Below are 21,670 nucleotides of genomic sequence, written 5' to 3' on the forward strand. Positions count from 1 at the left end.
CAAAAGTCCAGCAGCTGAAAGCATCAGCATGGACAGGATTAAATATGAGTCCAAGGTCCTGATGCCACTTTTGTGCTGCTGCTCCGTGTTGGTGCTTTTGCAGTACTGCTATCCAAGTTTCGTCAATGAACAGCGAGGTCAAAGGAATAAAGTTCTGCAGAGAGAACAGATGTTCTTCAGGCAACCTGTGGAGACTTTCTTCTATTTGCAAACTGATTTCAGCTTAAAGTAGCTGAGGTACCATCGCAGCTTCAATGTCAGTGTCAGTCAGTGACGGACATGATACTGAATCATTTCCAGAGTCATCATGTGCGCTTACTTCTTTCTGTCTTTCGACGACTTTTCCACCAGAGCCAAGTTATTGAGATAAATGTTTTAAATCATCATAATTCACAGCATGCAGCACATGCATGACGTACTAAACTGCACAAAGACCCAAACAACAGACAAAACTTAACCACAGCGATGCCACAGTTTGGTCTCTGGGCTTTATTCAGATTAACATCCAGATAAAATCCCAGAATTTAATCAAACCTGGAGCTCAGCCTCGTTGCACGGTCTGTTGCTATAGTGACCTCACAGCAGCCATATTATTGGTCAGATGCTCCAAAAGGCTCCAACAGCACAAACACGGTCCAGAGGTCCAGCTCAGGTGAAGCTAGCAGACAGCTGGCAGCTACAGCCGCCTGTGTCACCATCCACCTGTCAGTCAAAGAGGCCACGCCCCTAATAATGCACACTGTAAACCTTAATACAATTTAAACAGCTGATTCGTCTGGTATGGAGGTCGAATCCAGCTGAATAAGTAAAAAAATAAATAAATAAACAACTTATCACTAATGACTTGCTTTAGTATGTTTTCGCTTTTTGTTCATATTTTTGCTCTCCCATTTAATATTTTATTTTATTTATAAATATATTAATTTAAATATTTATTTCCCAAATGGTTTCCCTCTTCACACCGTGTCCTGTACTCGTGTATCAATAATGTACGAGTCATTATTGACAAATAATGTAAATTATTACAGAAATAATTAAACAAATTCATACTTACAGTTGTATACGGAGGAAACTGAATGAGAGGTCATTTTGACAGTAAATATTTCTGTGAGGAAGCCAAACTGAATGATTTCACACTTTATTAACTGACTTGTGTGCGCATGTATTTCAACATTATTTCCTTCTATCCTCTCTTTTATTTTTTGGTCTCAATATTAATAATATTGTTGCATTTTCAGTCCTCCATAGATCACACATCACCAAAATAAGTTGATAACAACATTTAAATCTGATTTAAAATGTCAATTTTTAGCTACATGATCAATAAACAGACCATCTGAGGTTAGTGTTTTCTTTTCTTCTCAAACTCAAAAACTAACCATGGCTACTAAAATACCTCCAAACTGTAATTAAAGCATTAAAGTGCAATAAAACAGCACAGCGCGTCACGCAAACCTCGCTGCATCAGAGTAAATGTACTTTGCACCACTTGCAGAAACACAGAAATTTGTTGAGAGACGAGAGGATGGAGGGATGGAGGAGGAGGCGGAGACTGGAACGGGAATAAAAGCTTCTGAGAAGTGAATAATCCCCCCCCCCCCCCAATAAAAGAAGAAGGAGACACGCAGCAGCATTAAGGCAGAATAAAGAGAGTAAATGTTCGTACCTTTGATGGTGAGTGGAGGAGATTCCTGCACAAACAAGTGGATGTCAGTGCATGAGGGGTCCGCACTAACAGGTGGTGAGAGAGGAGCGAGTAGCCGAGCGGTCGAGAGAGGTAGGGGGGAGGAGAGAGAGAGAGAGAGAGAGAGAGCTCCTTCTCATAGATTCGGACTTTTAACTCTTTCTGTCCCCCACCCCACCCCCTCCTCACTGCCTCTGTTTTCAGTGCGATGTTTAAGTGTTTAATATCCTTTCGCCGGGCTTCACATCCATCTGAAACGTCACTGGCGATGAAGCTCTTCCTTTAATCACACTACACATGTATTAGATTAACTCCCCCTCCCTCCCCTCTTTCTCCCCTTCTTTTTCCTTCCCAGGGCTGCAGATTGCAGGGAGCAGAAAAATGTGCCAACAGCAGCATCTGTCTTTCTCTCTCTGTATAATTTGTGGTTAATGATGCCTAATGATACATTTGTGCATCCAGCACACATATACAATCACACATAGCATTTTTTCCTCCTCCCTTGCAGGAAAGGGTGTAGAACATGTGGCCTCCTCCTCCCCCCGACCCTTCTCGTCCCACCACCTCCTCGGCCCTTTGTTCCTCCTCTTCCTCACTCCTGTGGTCACACAGATAGGTGTCCCTGGGGTAGAGGAAACCCTTGTTAAAAAGAGAGAGAGAGAGAATGTGCCACTCTCCATCCTTCCTCCTCCTCCTCTTCTTCTTCTCTCTGCATCTCATCCACCCACACACTCAGTCTTTCTCTCTCCGTCCATGCATGCCAAAATGGACAAGGAAACCCTGCGATTATTTCTCACGTTTCGTGCACACCTCTCTCCTTCTCCACCTCTGGTCTCAAGTGCAACATGACAGGACACCCTGCAGTCCACTTCAAGGGTAAAATGAGGACGGGTACCACAGCTGCTCCTGCTGCTGATGTTCTTGTTTTTAAGAGCCCAGATGGAACAGTTTCCTTTTAAGAGGCGGTAATGAGTACACTGAGTGAAACGACTGAACTCTGTGGGTAGATGGAGATGATGCTCTGGAGGCTGGCAGAGGTTTGAGGAGGTGAGCAGGATGGAGGATTAGGTGGAGAGCGTTGGGGAGTCTGGGCAGGTAGGGCAGTTGAATTATTATTACAACTGCACAAAAGGAAAGAACTTTAAATCTGCTAACTAATTAATACTAATGACTTCCAAGTTGTATTCATATAGCAGCAAATTAGAACAGCAGTTGCTTCAAGGTGCTTTATACTGTAAAGTCCTACAGTAATCACAATAATCCAGAAAAACCCAACAATCATATGACCCCCTATGAGCAGCACTTTGGCGACAGTGGGAAGGAAAAACTCCCTTTTAACAGGAAGAAACCTCCAGCAGAACCAGGCTCAGGGAGGGGCGGGGCCATCTGCAGGGGTAAGGTGGAGTCAGCAGCTCTGGTCAGCGTTGATCCAATGAGCAACAGCGTGCGTATGAATAATTCTAAAGTAGAAGAGCAGACTAGTGAAGTGAGTGGCCACGCCCACAAGAACGACATGAATCACACTCCCTTTTAGCCCCACCCTTTTTCTTGAAGCTGTCCTCATAAAGCTGACACGCCTTTTGCTCCTGTGTTATGTGTTTATTCACCTCTCTGCATTTAATCTTGAGTTATTATTCATCTCTTCCACAGCATGTCTTTGTCCCGTCTTCCACCCGGTCGCAGGTTTCTTCCTGTTAAAAGGGAGTTTTTTTCATCCCCCTGTCAAAGTGCTTGCTCATAGGGGGTCATATGATTGTTGGGTTTTCTCTGTGTTGCTCTGAGGTCTTTACCTTACATTGTAAAGCACCTTGAGGGGACTGTTGTGATTTTGTGTGATTTGATGTCTTTTCCTTCAGAGCTACACAAATAATTTTGCGCTGCAAAAGCTGCAACAACAACGTCTTTTCTAAAAAGCATTCAGGGTTGAGAGCTGCAGGGGTTTTATGATGATGAAATTTAGAAATGTGTGCAGAAAGAAGCTGTTTGCTGAGACAGCAGAGGGTGAACGTGGTAATTAAAGAGCTTTTGCTTCCTTGTTTACTTTCTCGTCTGTTTCCTGGACTTTGATCCAAAGAAAACTTTGAAAATCCAAAACTTGAAGCAAACGTCTTCTGCTTTTCCTCACTTCCTGTCACAGATGTGCTGCTCCTCTTGTAGACGTGGATATTAAACATAAAGTTTTTAATAATGAGCTTCGTGTATGCACAGACAGAACACTCCGTTTGTGGCAGGCTTTTTAAGTTGTTTTAATTCTCGTATTCTTCATACTGCAAAGTAACGACGGTACAATATGAACCCGAGCGGCCTCTGAAGATCCCACCGCAGCACTTTGGTGTTCAGAGGAGTTCACGGTCCACTCGGTGACCGTGAGGAGCCCAAACCATCGTCGCTCCACCGCCATGCTGCCAGCTGGTCTGAGGCTTCCTCTTCACTTTGTGTTTCACGGACAAACATGTCCGCCTCAGCCTCGTCTGTTCCAGAAGTCTTTGTTTTGTTCAGATGCAGCTTTGTTAAGCTTTGGCACCATGTTGAGGACCTTTCCTCCTGCAGCTGTACTTGTTCAGGCTGTTTCTAACTGTGCTGTCATGAACTTTAACCTTTGACTGAGGCCTGTGGAGTCTCAGATGGAGCTCCTGGGTTTTTGCTTGGGCTGAAGTTGCTGCGACTTCCACTCCTGGGAAGACTGTGTCGCTCTTAACGCTCACACTGATGATGATCAGCCAATCAGGTGCGTTTCATTATTAGCACCTGGCTGCTTCTCATCATCTTAATTCTGGTGGAAGGAATGAGAACCTGTGAAAAGCTCTGCCTCCATATTTTATACATCTGCAGTCTCGTGGATGTCGTGTAGTTTTTTTAAGTAGATTTAGTGTTGGAAACCTCAGAGAGAAAGAAGAGCAGGGCAGGATTCATTGAGCTTCTTCCAGCAGGTCTGTCCTCTGAACGTCTGCCCTGCAGGACGAAGGATGTCGGCTATAAGAGCTGTTAAATATTTGATCGTCGGGGCCACGTCCAGCCGCCCTCTGACAGACGTGCCTTTAGTCAGAAACCTGGTCACACTGTATAATAAACTTCCTCACCCTGTTCTCCTTTTTCTCCTCTTTCTTCAGTCATTCTCGTGGCCAACAATGCCGTTAATTACCGATGATAATGCTTCAGGTAATTGAAAATATTAACCGGCTTCTCGTCTGTGCCGATCTCTGCCTTAGAGACATGCGGTGCTGCTGGATTGTTGTGTATTATGCAGATTGAGTGTTATTAACCCCGATGGCCCTGAAGACACGAGGCAATACCCAGAGTCTGAATTCACTCGGGTTGTGTGTTGTGATCCTGTTGTCATGTGGAGCCTTTATCCTGCTTTGTGTCGGTTCATCTTCTCGCCTGAATCTGACTCGGTTTGTTGGAGATTCAGCTCACGTCTCAGTGACTGCTCAGCATCGACTGTCTTTGAATGCTTCACCGCATGGTCCACACTTCAACCCCCTCAGCAGAAGATACTGGCTGAAACTTTGCTCCCTTAGCTCATATCCATCATCCACAGCCGCCTGGTAAGCCCCTAAATTAAGGCTCTGTGTGACAGCATTTGTAATTCATGCCTTAATTAATTCACACTAACGTCTTTGTTGATAATCACCCTGAAGACTTTTAGATTTGTTAAAAAAGCTGAAAGTAAAACCTTTTGATTCGGTTTCACCTCTGGGTGAAAACTTCAGTTAGAAGTTCCTCACGGTGCCGACAGCATCTGCAGTGATGACAGAAAACAAACGTCCACTGAGATCCTCATCACACCATCAGGGATGTTCGGCTTCCGAACGCGGGGCCGCGAGAAAACCCGCAGCAGCTCATCCGTGAGGGACGGATCGTCTCAGATGTTGCTGAAGTTCGGTCACTGTTCCTAATGTGTCTTTGTTGGCCTCAGCAGCTCTGCAGCCTCCAGCAGGTATCACGCCATCTCCACCCTCCAACCTTTCAGATCAGAGTGAAATGGAGGCGACTGGTTGAACAGGTACTGGTGGTGTTAAAACATGAACATTCTCGTAACGCTGTCTGTGCTTCATTCAGTGGATTTATTCAGCTCTGCAGCTGATTTTAAATCAAAACTCTGAACATCACCTGATCCACACCAGGTTATGTATTCATCATCAGTTACCATGGTGATTTCGCCAGGCAAAAAGTGATCCACTTTCCTTCGACACAGCTCGTTGTCCCGTAGTCCTCCGGGGGAGGGAGGGAGGGCTGCAGAGCCGCTTGCAGCTCGGTTTTTGTTTTTGTCTGTTCTGTGTCGCAGTTTTTGGGGACGGTGACGTTCAGCTTTAACGCCATCTTTAGCTGCCTGCACCTCAGACGGGTAAAGGAAGTGCAGTCTCTGGTATGTAGTTCATGTGTTTTGTCCACCCATCCTCCACCCCAGCCTCCTCCCTATGTCGTTCTGAACAGTGGAGCTTCATTCAGAACATTTCCTCCCTGATTTTTCTGCGTCTCTACCTGACGAAGCAGCTCGGTGGTGTAGGAAGATCATTTCTTTGAGCCATTAGTGACAGACTGGTGAAAAACACTTGAATGTCACTGAGTCAGAGGTTCCTTACACTGCATTTCCATTTCAGACTCCATCTGTGTGCTCCTGTCTGCTGAGGCTGTAACCAACACGTTGAACATCATCTGGGCGAATTAAAAGATTAAAGATTAAAAGTGCCCAGAAGTGTCCTGTTATTGTTTCATGAAGCACATCGAGCCTTTGCTGGCACCAGAGCTGATGTACGCTCTGAGAGGATTTCACGTGCCTGCTGCCAAATGTTGCTTCGATTGGGAAGTTTTGGTTGCAGTTTGGTGTCACGTGGTGACAGATAGTGATGCCGTCAGGTTTTATTTGGCACTGTGAGGGTGTGTTTTGACACTCGGTGTGTGTCTTTTGTAGAGCAGAGCTTCTCCAGAGAACAAAGGTCTGCTCGTACATCAGCCTTTATTTTAGCAGAAACAGAAACTCACTGATTGAGAATGAATTTCTCTGATGAGCACAGGCTCGGCTTCAGCCGGCTGTACTTCTTACTTTGTCGTTGTTTTTATTCTTTTATCTGATTTTTTGTGCTCCTTTTGTGTCTGTTGGTTGTCGTCAGTTTAAAGAATAAAAAGCAGCACTGAGCCAGAAAATCATTCGGTGGATTTAAAATGTTTTGCTGCTAAAACACTAGATTTCCTGCAGCTTTGCATTTCATTGTTAATTTAATTAATTGTATGTTTTTTATATATTTGTATCATCATCAGCTGATAGTGTCTCTGACTGGAGTAGGTGACACTCATAGGGATCACTTTGTGTTGATGTACAGTCACGTGTGTGGTCTACTGTGGACCCTAATGCAAGATTCAGAGAAAGGCAGTTAACTCAAAGTGGAAACAGTGTGAACGACGCTGAGACGGGAAGGAAGACGGCGCTATTTAAACATATAATCAGGAACAACACAACAGGGTAACAAAACACAGGTGAAGATAAAGATGGTGACACAGGCGAGGAAGTCAAACTAAACCAAAACACATAAAAGAGGAAGTGAGACAGCTCAGCTACACTGACACGAGAGGATGAGATGAAACACGGAGCATTTTTCTCCTGCTGTTTAATCTTTGCTCGTTGGTCCCGATGAGCTAATGAACCGTTAATTTACCCTCTTCAGTTTGTGCTCGTGCTTCAGCTGAGGCTCGCGGCTGTACGGAGACGAGCAGGATCATTTGTAACGCTCCCCAGTGTTTACGTCCTCCTGCCCACGTGCCGGGTCGCGAGCCCACGAGCCTTAAACTCTTTGATGAGCGCCCGCTCCCTCCGAGCCTCATTACGTCGCTCGTGTTCAGCTGGATTTCCTGTCGCCTCTGCTTTGCTGCTCTTTGTAGACTCGCCGTGGCCCTCAGAGGGTCTCCGCTGCTGGACAGCATGAATTATCAGATTCCTTTTTTATTATTCGGAGGCCTGCATTTCATTCTGACGCCAAAAGCTTCTAACAGAGAAACAATGGAGGAAAAGCGCCCTCGTCGTGTTTTATTTATTATCTGCTCACACAGGGTCGTATCTCCCCGATTCAGTCATGACCTCGTCGGTGTCCACGTGCAGATTGATTTCTTTAATGGTCTGCAGAGACGAGGCAACAAATCCCAGTTAAGCAGCCGCGTCCAACATCAGGAACTATGTGATTAGATTCAGAGTTTCCAATCTCTCCTTCACGTCTCGACGCTTCATTCATGGATGAATTTACGAGTTTTTAACACCGTCGCATGTAAATGAGCTCCACGCCACGGGATTCGGTTAGTTGGAGATATAGTGCAGCTGCTGCTTATCACCTTCACTTTGTCATTTTTTTAATATGTTCCCCTGATTCTCGCCCTGCACTCCGCCTGGATTTAATCAGGTTTTCACAAAGTCGGCGCCTCTCAGCTAATGTGGTGATTTAAGCTCAGAAATCATCATTATTAACGACGAGGCCGCTAACACCAGTCCTCTCCGCTGCTCGCCTCCATGTGCTGATGTGTAAACACCGTCTGTAACAGCTGAGAGAGCAGTTTACATACTGTACACCTCAGAGTGTGATGACAACAAAGCATCTGTTAATGACCTTGTAGTACCATATCACCCTATTAGAGCACTTGGCTCTCGCTCTGCAGGCCTACTTGTTGTTCCTAGAGTATTTAAAAGTAGAATGGGAGGCAGAGCCTTCAGTTTTCAGGCCCCTCTTCTGTGGAACCAGCTTCCAGTTTGGATTCAGGAGACAGACACTATCTCTACTTTCAAGATTAGGCTTCAAACTTTCCTTTTTGCTAAAGCATATAGTTAGGGCTGGACCAGGTGACCCTGAATCCTCCCTTAGTTATGCTGCAGTAGACGTAGGCTGCCGGGGGTTCCCATGATGCACTGGGTGTTTCTTCTTCACTCACTATGTATTAACAGACCTCTCTGCACTGACTCATATCTGTTATTAACCTCTGTCTCTCTTCCACAGCATGTCTTTATCCTGTCTTCATTTGCTCACCTCCAACCAATCACAGCAGATGGCCCCGCCCCTCCCTGAGCCTGCGGGAGGTTTCTTCCTGTTGTTTTTCTTTCCCACTGTCACCAAGTGCTTGCATGTTAGACATCCGACGGCGCTGTTTGCACAACGCAGCAGGTATAAAATCGTCTTTGATCCTCAGTGAAGCCACATCGGGGTTCGTCTGAGCTCTTACGTGTTTGCACTGCGATGTGTAACACGTGCGCTGCTTAGTCTTTCCCGCTCGCTGCAGTTTATTTGTGCAGATGTGGCGTGTAACTCGAGGCAACCACAGCTGTGGGGGGAGTGGTCTCAGTCCTGTTCCCAGTGACTGTTTATGGTGAGGCGACCAAAGAACCTTCCTGAACCCAGATATGCTTTGCATTCTGGGATGCAGGAGGATCCTCCATGTTGTCGACCAAACAAACAAACAAGGCACCTGCTTCCTCCGTCACACGGGTGTAGAGGCCGGCCAGCGACTCCTGGAAACCTCTGGAAGAGTGTCTGATATCACAGTCCGATACCAAGCACTGATATTTTTAACTTGTGCAGGGGAGAGCAGCGTGTCATAATTTGAGGTGAATGACCATCAGTATACTAAATCTGCACATGACCACTAAATGATATGATTGCTGTTCTTCACTGTTACAAATGCATCGTTCACAGGTTTTCACGTGCTTTGAACCTACTGGAGTCCTGAATGAGAGACGTGTGGGTCAGCTTCTGCTCTTCAAATAAAAATGGACCTGACAGTTTTTATTTTCACACACTTTCATAGATGGAGCTCCAGGTTAGGATTCCAGCTCAAACGACACACTGGTGTCACCGGGCTGAATGTTTTATTGGACCGTGTGAATATAGTCTGCTGAAGAACCAGCATGATGAGCGATAGCATTTACTGAAGCATCGCTGTTATCGTCATCAGTTACCTGGAGATTCTTTACCTCTCTGAAAGAACTGCCTGTGACCTCTGACCTCTGAGCTGCAGGTCTGAGTCTTGTCACAGTCGAGTTTTGCTTCATGTACGCCATCAAATATCTCCACGTGAAGCTGCTCGCTGTCACTCGCTGCAGCCTACCTGCAGTCAGGGGGAGGAGCTTCTTTCTGATGAGCAACACAGTGAAACTAAAATATCGTTCCCATCGTGGTAGTATCGATTCAACACCAATACCTGTGTCAGTACTCTCAATGTTTGTGTCAACACTCCCCACCCCAAATCTCCCGACGCTTGTAAACTTGAAACAGTCCTGCAGAGAAACACCAGCAACCATATGAGCGCACGCTTTCAGAATCAGATCAGAATCAGAATCAGAAAGGGGTTTATTGCCAAATGTTGAGCAGGTTTACAACATTAGGAAATTGCTGCGGTGCTTCAGTGCAAACATACTGTCATAAGTTACGCTTAAATAGACATGAAAAAATTAAAATAAGAATAATAATTAAAGTGCTAAGTAGATAGATATATACATGATATATACATGATATATACATGATATATACATGATATATACATGAGTGCAGGTGGTGATCAGTGCCAATCATGGAATGATGCAGTGACACAGCGTAGGGTCATGTGTTAGTGGCGGGGACAGTCATATGGTTATTGTTCATGTGTCTAACAGCAGAGGGGAAGAAACTGTTCTTATGGCGAGAGGTTCTGGTGCGAATGGACCGGAGCCTCCTGCCTGAGGGGAGCAGGTCAAACAGACTGTGTCCAGGGTGAGAAGGGTCAGCTGAGATCCGAGCTGCACGCCGCAATGTCCTGGAGGTGTACAGGTCCTGCAGAGATGGGAGTCTGCAGCCAATCACCTTCTCAGCAGAGCGCACAACACGCTGCAGTCTCTGTTTGTCCCTGATAGTGGCTCCAGCGTACCACACGGTGATGGAGGAGGTGAGGATGGACTCGATGATTGCAGTGTAGAACTGCATCATCGTCCGTGTTGGCAGGTTGAATTTCTTCAGCTGCCTCAGGAAGTACATCCTCTGCTGGGCTTTCTTGATGACGGAGGTGATGGTGGGCTCCCACTTCAGGTCCTGGGTGATGGTGGTACCCAGGAAGCGGAATGAGTCCACAGAGGTGATGGGGGTGTCAGTCAGGATGATGGGGGGGAGTGGAGCTGTGTGCTTCCTGAAGTCCACAATAATCTCCACTGTCTTCTGGGCATTCAGCACCAGGCTGTTGTGGTCTTGGCGACCCTTTTAACCCCATACGCTCAGTCTGTGTGACCTCAGCCCGCTGAGTGTTTGCAGTGCTGCATCGTGGTTCACTCGCAGTTAGCTTTGAGCTTTCTTTGTGGACAAGAAACGAAACCACAGAAAAAAGCTGACAAACTCAAAGGAGTCAGACCAGAGTAAACGATCTGGAGCTGAGAACGTTCTCTCTGAAGGCGGGACCAGAACAAACACACGCATGAACATCCTTTGAGTTTAAATTCGTCTTTCAAACAAAGTCTAATTTTCTAGCACTGACGCCGCCGAGTGTTTGGCACATGAAAAAGAGTTTGTGCCTTTTTATTTTTACAAACCTTCAAGCGGAGCTTTTTTCCTCTCGTGCTCTGATCATCGTCATTATGCACGAGTCAGCGCGTGTCAGTGTGCGTTTGTGAGCGTTCGATGTTCGGGGATCGTCGCGTTCCACTAAGACCAAAGTCAGCTCACTGCTTTCGTGGGGAGTCGCTGCGCGGTGAACTTAACATTTCATAACATCTTATCATTAGCAGCCATAATGACTTCTGTGAAGACCTGCAGGCTGCACTGTGGACGAGATTAACTGCAGACTCACTCACTGCTGCTCCAGTCTCAGGGCGGGAACATTTTACTCAGAATAACCTCTTTATGATGCTTTTCCTTTTCTTTAGCAAATATTTACATTACAGTGTCAGATATTCACAACTGAGGTGAAAAATGACGTGACCCAGACGCTCAGGCCTTTGCTGGGGTCACTGTTACCACTGCAGGCCACGGCGAGATCATTTAACACATTTTATACAGGAAGACATTTCAAAGCACTTTTTAAAAACAGCAAATCATTCAAATGCAAATGAGAAGAATCCGATGAAACAAATAGACGTATAAGATACAGAGAAGACGACGCGATTACTGGAAGTGGAAACAGGTTTAAACCTGATCATTTGGAAGCTGCAGTAGATTAAAAGCTGCGAAGAGAAACTGATTTTGCTTTTTTAAACTGTGTAAATCAGATGTAAATAAATGATCGTAGCTGGGATTAAATGGCTCCAGCAGATATTTAGGATGTTTTCACAGATGAGGAGAACAGGAACAAAACGAGGGCCTCGGATGAGCGGCGAGCTCAGACGCTGAAAGTCAATCTACCGTTAACAGCACAGACACTCAAAGTCCTCAGTGATCATCTGCAGAGATGCAGCTCTGCTAAGGACTGCTTGGTTTCCCTCTTATCTGTTCTTTTATTTGTGCTGTTCCCCAAGGATCAGTACGAGTTCCTGCTTAGTTTCTGTTGTCACCACAAACAGAACATTCCCGTGGCTTCGGGCTACATTTGGAGAGAGAGCTGTGTTTGTGTTTGTGCGTCTAACCACACCTTAGCCTGCCTAACCCTTGCACATATCCTTGGGCAAGACACTAACCCCAAGTTGCTGATGCATCCATCAGAGTGTGACTGTTGGAAAGCACTTACAGAGCATCTTCGTGTAGCAGCGAGCGTATGCAGCACTGCACACCTCCAATCTAATCCCTGAAAGCAGCTACATCAGGTGTGATAGCAGCGTGTAGGTGGTGCAAGCAAAAACAGGTCATAACAATGTTTTTATTTTTGAAATGAAACCTACATATTTGACGAGTGGTTGAGGAATTCATCCTTCCTTCCTTCCTTCCTTCCTTCCTCTCCTCCATCCCGCCTTTTCCTTTTCATTCCTCATATTCCTTCGTTTGCTGCTTTTTCTTTTTACCTTTTCGCTTCTTTCTTTTTTGTTCTTTCTCCATTCTTTGCCTCCTTCCTTCCATCTTTTCTTCATTTCCTTTCTTAGGTTCCTTTACTTCCTCCTTTCTTTCTTTTCTTTTACTTTCTTCCCTCCTTTGTTAACAGCAGCTGCCTCAGAGCTTCGTGCTGAATGTGCCGCAGCTGTAACAGGACATAAACTCTGCAGACAGTTCGCGTATGTTACGTGTTCTTGTAGCCAAACTGTAACATTAAAGTTCATTTGTGTTCAGCTCCCTCTGCCCGCCTGCTCGCGTCCTCTCTCCCGAACACGGTTTCATTCGTATAACAGGAAGTGGCCCAGTCGATATTTGTGACCCGCAGGCCGCCGGGAACGAGAAAACAATATCTGCAGGGCGACCTTTCCCTCGCGCCCGCTGTTCCCTGTAATAAAACCAGCAGCTCACACAGCAGATACCATCGGCAGCAGGAAGTTCGATCTGGGCTGATTTCATTCAGCTCTCCGCATCCTCGTCACCGCCTGAGTCTCCATCACGTCTGAAAGCGTGTTTATCTCCGTCAGCCTCGATATGAGACTCGTTATGATGCGAAGACGGACTCCTCGCCAGTCGATGTGTTTTGTTTTCATTTCACTGTATGACACAGGTTTATAGATTTTTGTGCTTTAGTCCGACCTCTCTGACCTTTAACCGCTGTTAACCTGCTGTCCACAAACATGGAGGCCAGATTAGTAACCAGGACTGAACCTTTAGTACTCAGCCTCGACCTGAATGTTCCTGGGTGTCACTGTGGGGCAAAAAGAGGATGAAATTATAACGAAGCTGGAAGTTTACTTAACAGGCTTTATACACCCAAACAGATACATTTATATAAACATAACGTAGAAATAATCAGATTTCAACAAAGGAAATTTACTTTATTGGTTATGTTTCAGTTTATATCATGAATATTTTCTTTAATATTTGATAAACGTTTGTCCCCAATACACAAAATGTGTCCCAACTTTACAGAAACTCCATGAAATGTCTGATTTGCGTACATACATGCAGAACATGTGGTGCACGAGTGACGGTCGAGGGCAGACGTGGACGGCGTCCCGACTCATCACAGCTGAGCCCTCAAACGCGCTCTGGTCCCAAAAAAACTTCAGTCGGTCCTCACAAACATGGACATGAAAGCTTACACCCCCACTTACACAATATCATATTACCCACTCATAACAGACGAATGATCTCTGTCTCTTTGGCAATCCTCAGGACCAGTTGCTAGGCAACCAGGGGAGTTTCTAAGAGCACTGGTATCTCCTCTGCAGAGGGGGAGGTGATGGGGGAGGCGTGTGTGTGCGATAGTGGTACAGAAACACTGATCTGGATGTTGAATGGTGAGGCTGGTTATGTAAGCGTGTATAAATATTCCTGATCCCTGTTTCCACATCAGAGCCAAATCCTGCAGGTGTGCGGGGGATCCGAGCCGTCCTGCTCCCCGCTCGTCCAGCAGCAGCAGATTTTTCCAGCAGCATCGCTTACAACGGTGGTGGAGCCAAACAGGAAGTCAGGATTAAGCAGAAATAGACCGTTTAGTTGGCCCGTTCGCACCGCACGAGCTGATCCTGTCTCACTAAATGCTCGGGATCTGGTTTCCCGGTAGCAGGAGGCCCATGACGGCTCCGGACTGAAGGTCATGATCTGCAAACAGGTGAGATGGTTCAGGTGTGCTGCGCGTCAGCCCGTGGACTGAAAAACCCTCAAATCCCTCAGCTGATCAGAGCGGCAGGGTTCACGCTGTGACAGGCAGACGATGCCAAAGTCATGAATAATACAGGAATAAATAATCCATCAAATGCATCAAAAATATAAAACATAATAATACATGTTTGGTTTTGTGAGAATCACAAATAAGACAGCTATAAATAAAAAATTATTACATTTTAAATTAAATATGAAGGTAAACTCCAAACATGCCCATTTACGTAAATGAATGAATAAATAGATTTATCTTAACGTTTTGGTCCCTTTGATGGCGTCTTGATGATACGGAGCCATTTATTTGTTCCAGCCTCTTACTGAAGAAGGCCTCCATTAAAGGGAGCAAAGTCGTTTTTCCACGGATGGGGCAAAAATACCTAGAAATATAAATCATTTACAGGTATCTTTCCGAGACCGATAAAACGTTGGATGAGCATCCTTTAGCCTGCAGGTGTAGATTTGATGAAGCGTGTTCTGTTTTCACTCTGACACAAATCAGCCTCCAGTCTCTGAAGTTTCCACATCCTGCCCGGCGCCCGGCTAACTCCCGACTCCCTCAGCTGAGGCAAGTGAAGCCGCCGCAGAGTTGGATGTTAAATTATAGATATGACTTGCCAACTTCTTTAAATTTTGGGCCTTCAGTAGAGACTTTTATAAAAGATATATGTCGCCATGGTGACGTGACCCAGAGGTTTCTGAGTTCTGCATTTTAAAGTTTCCACAAGTTACTACTGATGCTAACATGTTTTGCTAGCAGCTAACTGCCACCTGTAGGTTCCTCTAACATCCATTTTTAGTGACATCATCTGACCAACAACACAGTTAAATGCAGTCGCATGGCAGGATGCTGTAAACGAACTTCAGTCAGGAGAACAACTGAGATAATCCATCCACAATACCAGGTTATATACATATACAAACATTAAAACATGTTAGAAACACAACAGCCTTAATGAACACAGAGTAGTTTGGAACCAGGGTTCATACGTCATCACTTAAAGACCAGATACAGTCTAACAAGCTAGAATTAGCTGATAACAGCACTCCACCTTCTTGTCTAAATATGGCAAAACACTAGTGTTGAAGGGTGCCTACGTGCTTCTATTATTAACAGTTTGTGCAGTTTAAAAAACAAGAGTAATAAAGGGGAACCAATCAGGAAAAAGCAGCAAATTACTCTGTATTGAGTATTGGGGTCTCTATTGAGTCCAGTTTCAGGGCTGTTAAAGAAACAAAGGTCCAGCAGAGCACAGCTGGGTTTATGCCACACATGAGATTTGTTGTTGAGATGAGGAAAAGTACAGAGTAGCGAACTCCTGTTTTTTCTGGAAAGACTTCAGATATGAAATAATAATGAAAAGTGTCTGCGGCTGTCAGCGAGGCATCTCCGCCGCTGAAGCCCTGACGGCACACACGAAAGCGCCTGTGTTCAATAAGCGTCCCGCCTCACGCCGTATCTGCGCTCACACGGAGCGAGGCGGGCAATGAACCAATCACAGCGATGGTTCAGATTCAGAGGAGAGCTGCTGCAGGTACGCGGCGCTTCACTTTAATAAACACACGGCCAGAAACATCTGCACAGCTGCAAACACACAGTCAACCTGCAGGTCACATGACCACACCCAGCTCATACCTGAAAAGCTTGTTTTAAACTGTCACCTAATCAAACTAATCAAACATTTCTTTATAAAAACAAGCAAACAACAACAACCATCGCTGTCACAGACCTGATCTCGCCAGCCAGCCAAGACTTTAGAACAAGACTGATTTGATCCTTTTATTAAGTACAAAAAATTATTGACCCAAAATGTTTCCATGAGGAAGAATAAAACAGCTTCGAGAGGGAGACCCAAACAGGTCGAGGTGATGTGGACGGTTTGTCCTGGACTCCTGAGGCTGGGCACTCAAAACAAGTTCAGCACAGCCCGGCTGCTCTGTGTTAGCTGGCCCAACAAAACTTAAACCCCAGTTGGTGATAACAGGGATCACAATGGCGAGCATAGATACGCCCACATCGCTCTCCTGCCCAGGGCCTCAGGCTATTTCTTCTGGAGTACTGAGGGGTTCCCAAGCCAGCTGAGACATACTCTCAGGTCTGCCCAGAACATCCTGAATCACCTCCACGGGCTCCATGTGGAGAGGCAGCGACTCCACACCGAGCTCCTCCTGAATGACCGGGCTCTTTACCCCCGTGTGCTTCTTTCTGAACAGTTTCATTAGTTTAAACAAAAACCCAAGAACACGATCAAATGTTAATGCAGGACATGGATGATGTCATATTTGCCTATGTCCATCATTTATATACAGTTTGTGTGCTATTAAAAATGAGAAGCTGAAGGTTACTATGCTAATTCCTAATGAAGTGCTCGCTGAGTGTAGAAACCTGTGGGATGATTTTTACTCCACATAAAAACCCAAAAGGTCGTCGGCGCATCTTTGATTGTGGGGACGTCTTTGATTGCGGGGACGTCTTTGATTGCGGGGACGTCTGAGCGTTGAGTGCGGTTTCATCACCTGCTGCTGCTCACAGCTCTGCAGCTTGTCCTGAGTTTCAGTGTGAGCTCCGCAGAGTCCGTGTTACGTAACGCTGCGCTGTTGCATAAGCTCGCATCTAAAACTGCAGCACAATAAACTTCAGTGTGATCAGACACTTTTCTCTGAGTCCTGCTCAAAGTCTGTGCTCACAGAACAACAGGGCCAGAGTCCAAGTGGAGCCAGGCAACACATCACTGTGACCTGTAAAGTCCTCACACACTTCACACATACCACTCTCAATGGCTGAGAGATGCTGCCCCCTGCTGGACAATCCATGCTCTCCACCAGTGTTGGTCAAGTTACTTGAAAAAGGTAATCAGTAACTAATTACTGTCCTGGTCGTTGTGTCCTTGGGCAAGACACTTTACCCTACCGCCTACTGGTGTTGGCCAGAGGGGCCGATGGCGCGATATGGCAGCCTCGCTTCTGTCAGTCTGCCCCAGGGCAGCTGTGGCTACAACTGTAGCTGCCTCCACCAGTGTGTGAATGTGAGAGTGAATGAATAGTGGCATTGTAAAGCGCTTTATAAATCCAATCCATTATTATTATTATTTAAACCTATTTTCTGCACATTCCAGCACATAAAATAAAATATTTTGTGTGTTTACACTCAGTCTTTCAAATAGATGCAAGTAAAACACAGCAGAAAATAAATAAAGTCAAAGACTCAGCGGTCCTGTTGCTCTATTTTCACCTGTAAAGCAGGAGTGGGGTAGGCGGAGGTTTACCCTGGTGCAGGTGTGCTGCAGCGGTCAGTGGAAGAATCCGTGAGTTTCTCTGTGAGTTTCCCATTACGTCGTAGCTACTCGGTGCTTGTTGGAAGTTTAGGGGTTTTTCGCTGTAAAAAGAAGTTTTCTTCCCACGCACAGCGGACACTAATGTTTTTGTCACTTTTTATGGAATCAAACTCAAAGTAAGGTCAGTACTTCCACGCTTTAAACGCTGCACGCTCATACTCTCTCTGCACTCGATATGTGATCCATTGTTGATCTGCACACAGCTGTTGTCACGAACGTCGCACTCGCTTATGTGACTGTCGTGAGACATTCTTGCAAAAAAATCCCGGTTTTAGTAACGCAGTAACGCAGCGTTCCTACGGGAAAGTAACGGTAATCTAATTACCGTTTTTGCAATAGTAATCCCTTACTTTACTCGTTTAGTTTACAGTAGCCCCTTACTCTAACCGTAACTCACTGTAACCCTGTGTGAGTGCTGCTGGTGAAGTTACATTGCTGATGCACGTTCTCAGTGTTTCCATCTTCGTGGCGTCACAATCACTTTGTTTCATCACTTTGCAGATGAGATTGACCTTTAACCTGCACATTTTAACCTTTTCACCTGCATTCAAACAGCTCTGCCTGAGGAAGTGCAGCTGGGGTTAGCCGTACCAGACTCCATTCACAAAAACACGATTTTACCTCATAAACTGAGTTGTCTGCTTCTGCTGTGACTGGTTCGCTTTAAAACCTTTCTTGCTTCAAATGACGGCCCACCAACTGCAACGGTTATATTTAGAACATTTTCACCTGTTTACCCGTCATAAGAGATGTCCTCCCGATCCCTTAGCAGCACTCAGCAGCAGTGCATCACTCCTGTGATCTGAAAGCTTTAATTCCTGTTTTTGTCAGTGGAGTCTGGTGCTTTGTTTCAACAAGCTGTCAGAGTGTGCTTCACATTTAGAACATCCACAAAAGCTCAGACGTTGGTATTTAAACACGTTAGTGTGGCTCTGAACTTTCTAGGCTCTCTTTCCTGGTGCCTCACTACATCCATCTTTTATATACAGGCTGTGTTCTTTCACTGAGGCCTAAAAGGAAGAAACAGTGAACACTCTCATTTCAGTTTAACGAGTCTTTAATCGTAAAAACAAGTTTAAAAAACATCCTTAAGAATGAGCCATTTGCCGCCACCGCAGTCTCGTTGCACGGTCGCGGTCCAAGCGGGGACCCAGGGGCACACCGCCTCAGGTGAGAGCTCTCTAACACCTGCGGGCCCATCGGAGCTCAGATGCTCCTGCCATCTGCACGTGTCGTTCTGTCGCCAAGGACGCCATGGTCGGTTTCCGGGATGAGCCGTCCGAGATTCCCTTTAGTGGAAAAGAAAAATATAAAATAATTAATTAAAATAAATAAACACGAGGAGTTCAAGCATCTATTTACCAACAGCAGCACCATGTGTTAAAAATCTGTTTAAAAAAAATCCAAAATTAAATTTTTCCATATTTTTGTTCATCTACAGTTTCATTAGGTGATCTGTCAGGTACATCTACGAGTTTATCCTGTAGGATTAAATCATAATAAAGCTTAAAAATGATGTAAGAACTGTATCGGTTCTAAATGACTTACAGTACCTGCACAGGCCACCAGGAGGACACGTAAGAAGAAAAGAGATGAGGAGGAAGGAGGAGGAGGAGGACAAGGGAGAACATGAAGAAGACGAACAGGGATGTGGAAAAGAAGGAGGATGGAGAAGGCTTGGGGTGGGGCAAAGAAGGAGAGGAAGAGAGAGGAGCAGGAGGAGGAGATAAGAAGGAGGAGGATTGTAGAAGTGTACAAACTTCTACTGGAAATCTGCCCATTCAAACTATGAACCTGGTGATGACGTGCAGGAGGCGAAGGGCAGGAGTTAATAAACAGTTTTGTTCTGAGGGAATTCGTATTCTACGGGAAATATATTACATATATTTTAGCTAAAACAACAACTATGCTGTCTTTTCACACATGACGTCACTACTCCTCAACCTTAACTGTTAATTAACAGCTGGCTTTAAATTCAGCTGTTAATTAACAGTTAATTATTGTTAATAACTGTGGAGCAAGCGCAGTTTAGGAAACGGCCTGATGTGGTTCAGTATGCTGTGTTCCAAACATTCGTTTAAAAATCGACGATTTCAGATTCAGACCGATCCTCGAGCAAAGAAACCGAGAATATGGATTCAAAGTGGACCGCCTACACAGGAAACACGCTGCCTAAAATTCGGCGCACGACTCGATATAAAAAGAAACTTTGGACTCTTTTCTGAGGGCTGTAAAGTCAAAGCGTGGCAGCAAAAGTGCTGCGGTAGAGGCTTAAATTCAAGTTCTGCACGCGGCGCGTCTGGCGTCACATTTGCCCAGTTCCAGCGTTCCACAGACCAGACAGCGTTCAGAAATCTGCCCGTTTTGACGTGTTTATGGCCTCTGTCAGTGCAAACGGACTCGTGTGAGTCAGACGCCTTTGCTCTGACTGAAACAGCATTCCTGCTTTACTTCGGCGCACAGTTACTGACACACAAACACGGTTTTCCCGGGTTTACCTCAATATTCACTCCTTGTCTTTCTTCTCGCTGTTCTGGAGCTTCTCCACGATCTTGCGCTCATGTCCTGCGGGGTTGTTTCTGTTGGTGTTGTCGCTGGCCTCCTTCTTTGTCCTGCCCTTCCGAGCCGAACCTTCTGCAACAGAAAAACTAAAGCAGTGAGTTTCCCGGGCCCGGAACACGAACCGGACCGAACCAGGACTGGTTAGCTCACCTGCGTATTTATCAGTCAGGTTATAGTACTCGTACTCGTCGTAGTACTCGTCCTCAAACTTGGTGGGCTTCATGTTTTTCACGTCGACGTGACTCATGTTTGTTTTTCCACAAGTTTGTCAGAGATCTTTGCGTCTGCGCAGTAAGCCTCAGTGTTCGCAGGTTTGTCTGTTTTTCGTCTTTCTGTGTTTATATATGAGAAGCATGCACCTCCTCCTCCTTCTCCTCCTCCTGACTCCTCCTGCAGGGCTCCTCTTTCCTCTGCACTAATGTTGCATCAGCCACAGAGCTGCATGCTCTGGATAACAAGAACACACTCTTTGTGTCAAATACACAACTTTTTGTCTCATGTTTCTACATTTTATTTTTTTAAAGTCACATTCAGTATATTCAGTATTTCTTCTCATAGCTTTAAACCTTTGTTTACATAGTTATTAGCTCTCGTTGGTTCTTACAGCTAATTCTCACTTACTTGGCTGGATACTCTTGTTTTGGTACTTTTTATATACCCACCAAGGTATCCTAACTTTCCTTCACCTGTCCTGTTTCTGAGCATGAAGCTTGTGTTATCTTCATCACATGCTGACACTCAGGTGTGCGGTGAATACCTGACACCTGTGTACGTGGTCTCTGGTCCTGTGACTCCTGTGAGACCCGACCTTGGTTCCCCCGGATGATCCCGGGTCTGTTTTCTTTGGTTATCAGCAGCTGCTGTGGTCACATGACCCTGACCTGGTTCGTGGTGTTTATCTAAAGCTGCTCCACCTGCGCTGCAGTGTGACAGCAGATCACAGCCGTCCTGCAGAAATGTTTCCATTAATGTGACCCAGACTCATCTCCAGAAGCTTCACTGTGACTCTTGGAGCCTGGCTCCTCGGTTTGTTTCCTCTCATCACTCAGAGGTCCTTTCAGACACGATCGTAACCGCTTTCACTTTTGTTTTTCATATCAGTTTAAAAACTTACTTTATTGGAAAAACGTGCAGCTAAATATGAAGATCCAAAGCAGCATGAAAGGACCGCTGCAGTTACTTATATTAGTTAGTGATATTAGCTTTGTTTCAGTGTCCTTGTGTCCACATTTATCTAATCTGTGTGGAACAAACTCTGGACTGAGCGTCTCCGAGGAACAAACAGAAGAACGAGCGCTTTGCTCTCTGCTCGTGGTTCAGATTCAGCACATTTTTACATTTGAGCTGTAAAACACTTCAGCTCAGCACAGGTGTCGCTTTCTGTCACACACTCACACTCACACACACACACACACACACACACA

At 45.5% G+C, this 21,670-nt stretch overlaps 2 protein-coding genes across 2 annotated transcripts in view; both read right to left on the minus strand.

Moving 5' to 3' along the window:
• doc2a (double C2-like domains, alpha) overlaps positions 1–1,724 on the minus strand; it is a 67,624-nt gene extending 65,900 nt beyond the window's left edge. Inside the window, exon 1 of the mRNA XM_005747697.2 lies at positions 1,667–1,724. The gene's annotated coding sequence lies outside the window, so the exon portion shown is untranslated. The remainder of the gene's footprint in view (positions 1–1,666) is intronic.
• A 16,999-nt stretch (positions 1,725–18,723) lies between these two features.
• Positions 18,724–20,598, minus strand: nupr1b (nuclear protein 1b). The gene is made up of 3 exons (XM_013914524.1): positions 20,397–20,598; positions 20,183–20,318; positions 18,724–18,973 (listed from the first exon to the last, which is right to left on the minus strand). Exons 1-2 carry the CDS (start codon positions 20,491–20,493, stop codon positions 20,191–20,193), a joined length of 225 nt encoding a protein of 74 aa, XP_013769978.1. The 5' UTR covers positions 20,494–20,598; the 3' UTR covers positions 18,724–18,973; positions 20,183–20,190.
• Between the last annotated feature and the right edge of the window lie 1,072 nt (positions 20,599–21,670).

The sequence above is a fragment of the Pundamilia nyererei genome, unplaced genomic scaffold, assembly GCF_000239375.1.
Source record: "Pundamilia nyererei isolate P.nyererei 1_Seehausen unplaced genomic scaffold, PunNye1.0 scaffold00202, whole genome shotgun sequence".
NCBI classification, from domain to species: domain Eukaryota; kingdom Metazoa; phylum Chordata; class Actinopteri; order Cichliformes; family Cichlidae; genus Pundamilia; species Pundamilia nyererei.

What these genes read in the sequence shown, in the direction of transcription:
- nupr1b (XM_013914524.1), bottom strand. Translation starts at nt 20,493, where the DNA reads ATGAGTCACGTCGACGTGAAAAACATGAAGCCCACCAAGTTTGAGGAC. An exon ending in CCTGACTGATAAATACGCAG is followed by an intron (nt 20,319 to 20,396) that starts GTGAGCTAACCA and finishes TTTCTGTTGCAG; the next exon opens with AAGGTTCGGCTCGGAAGGGC.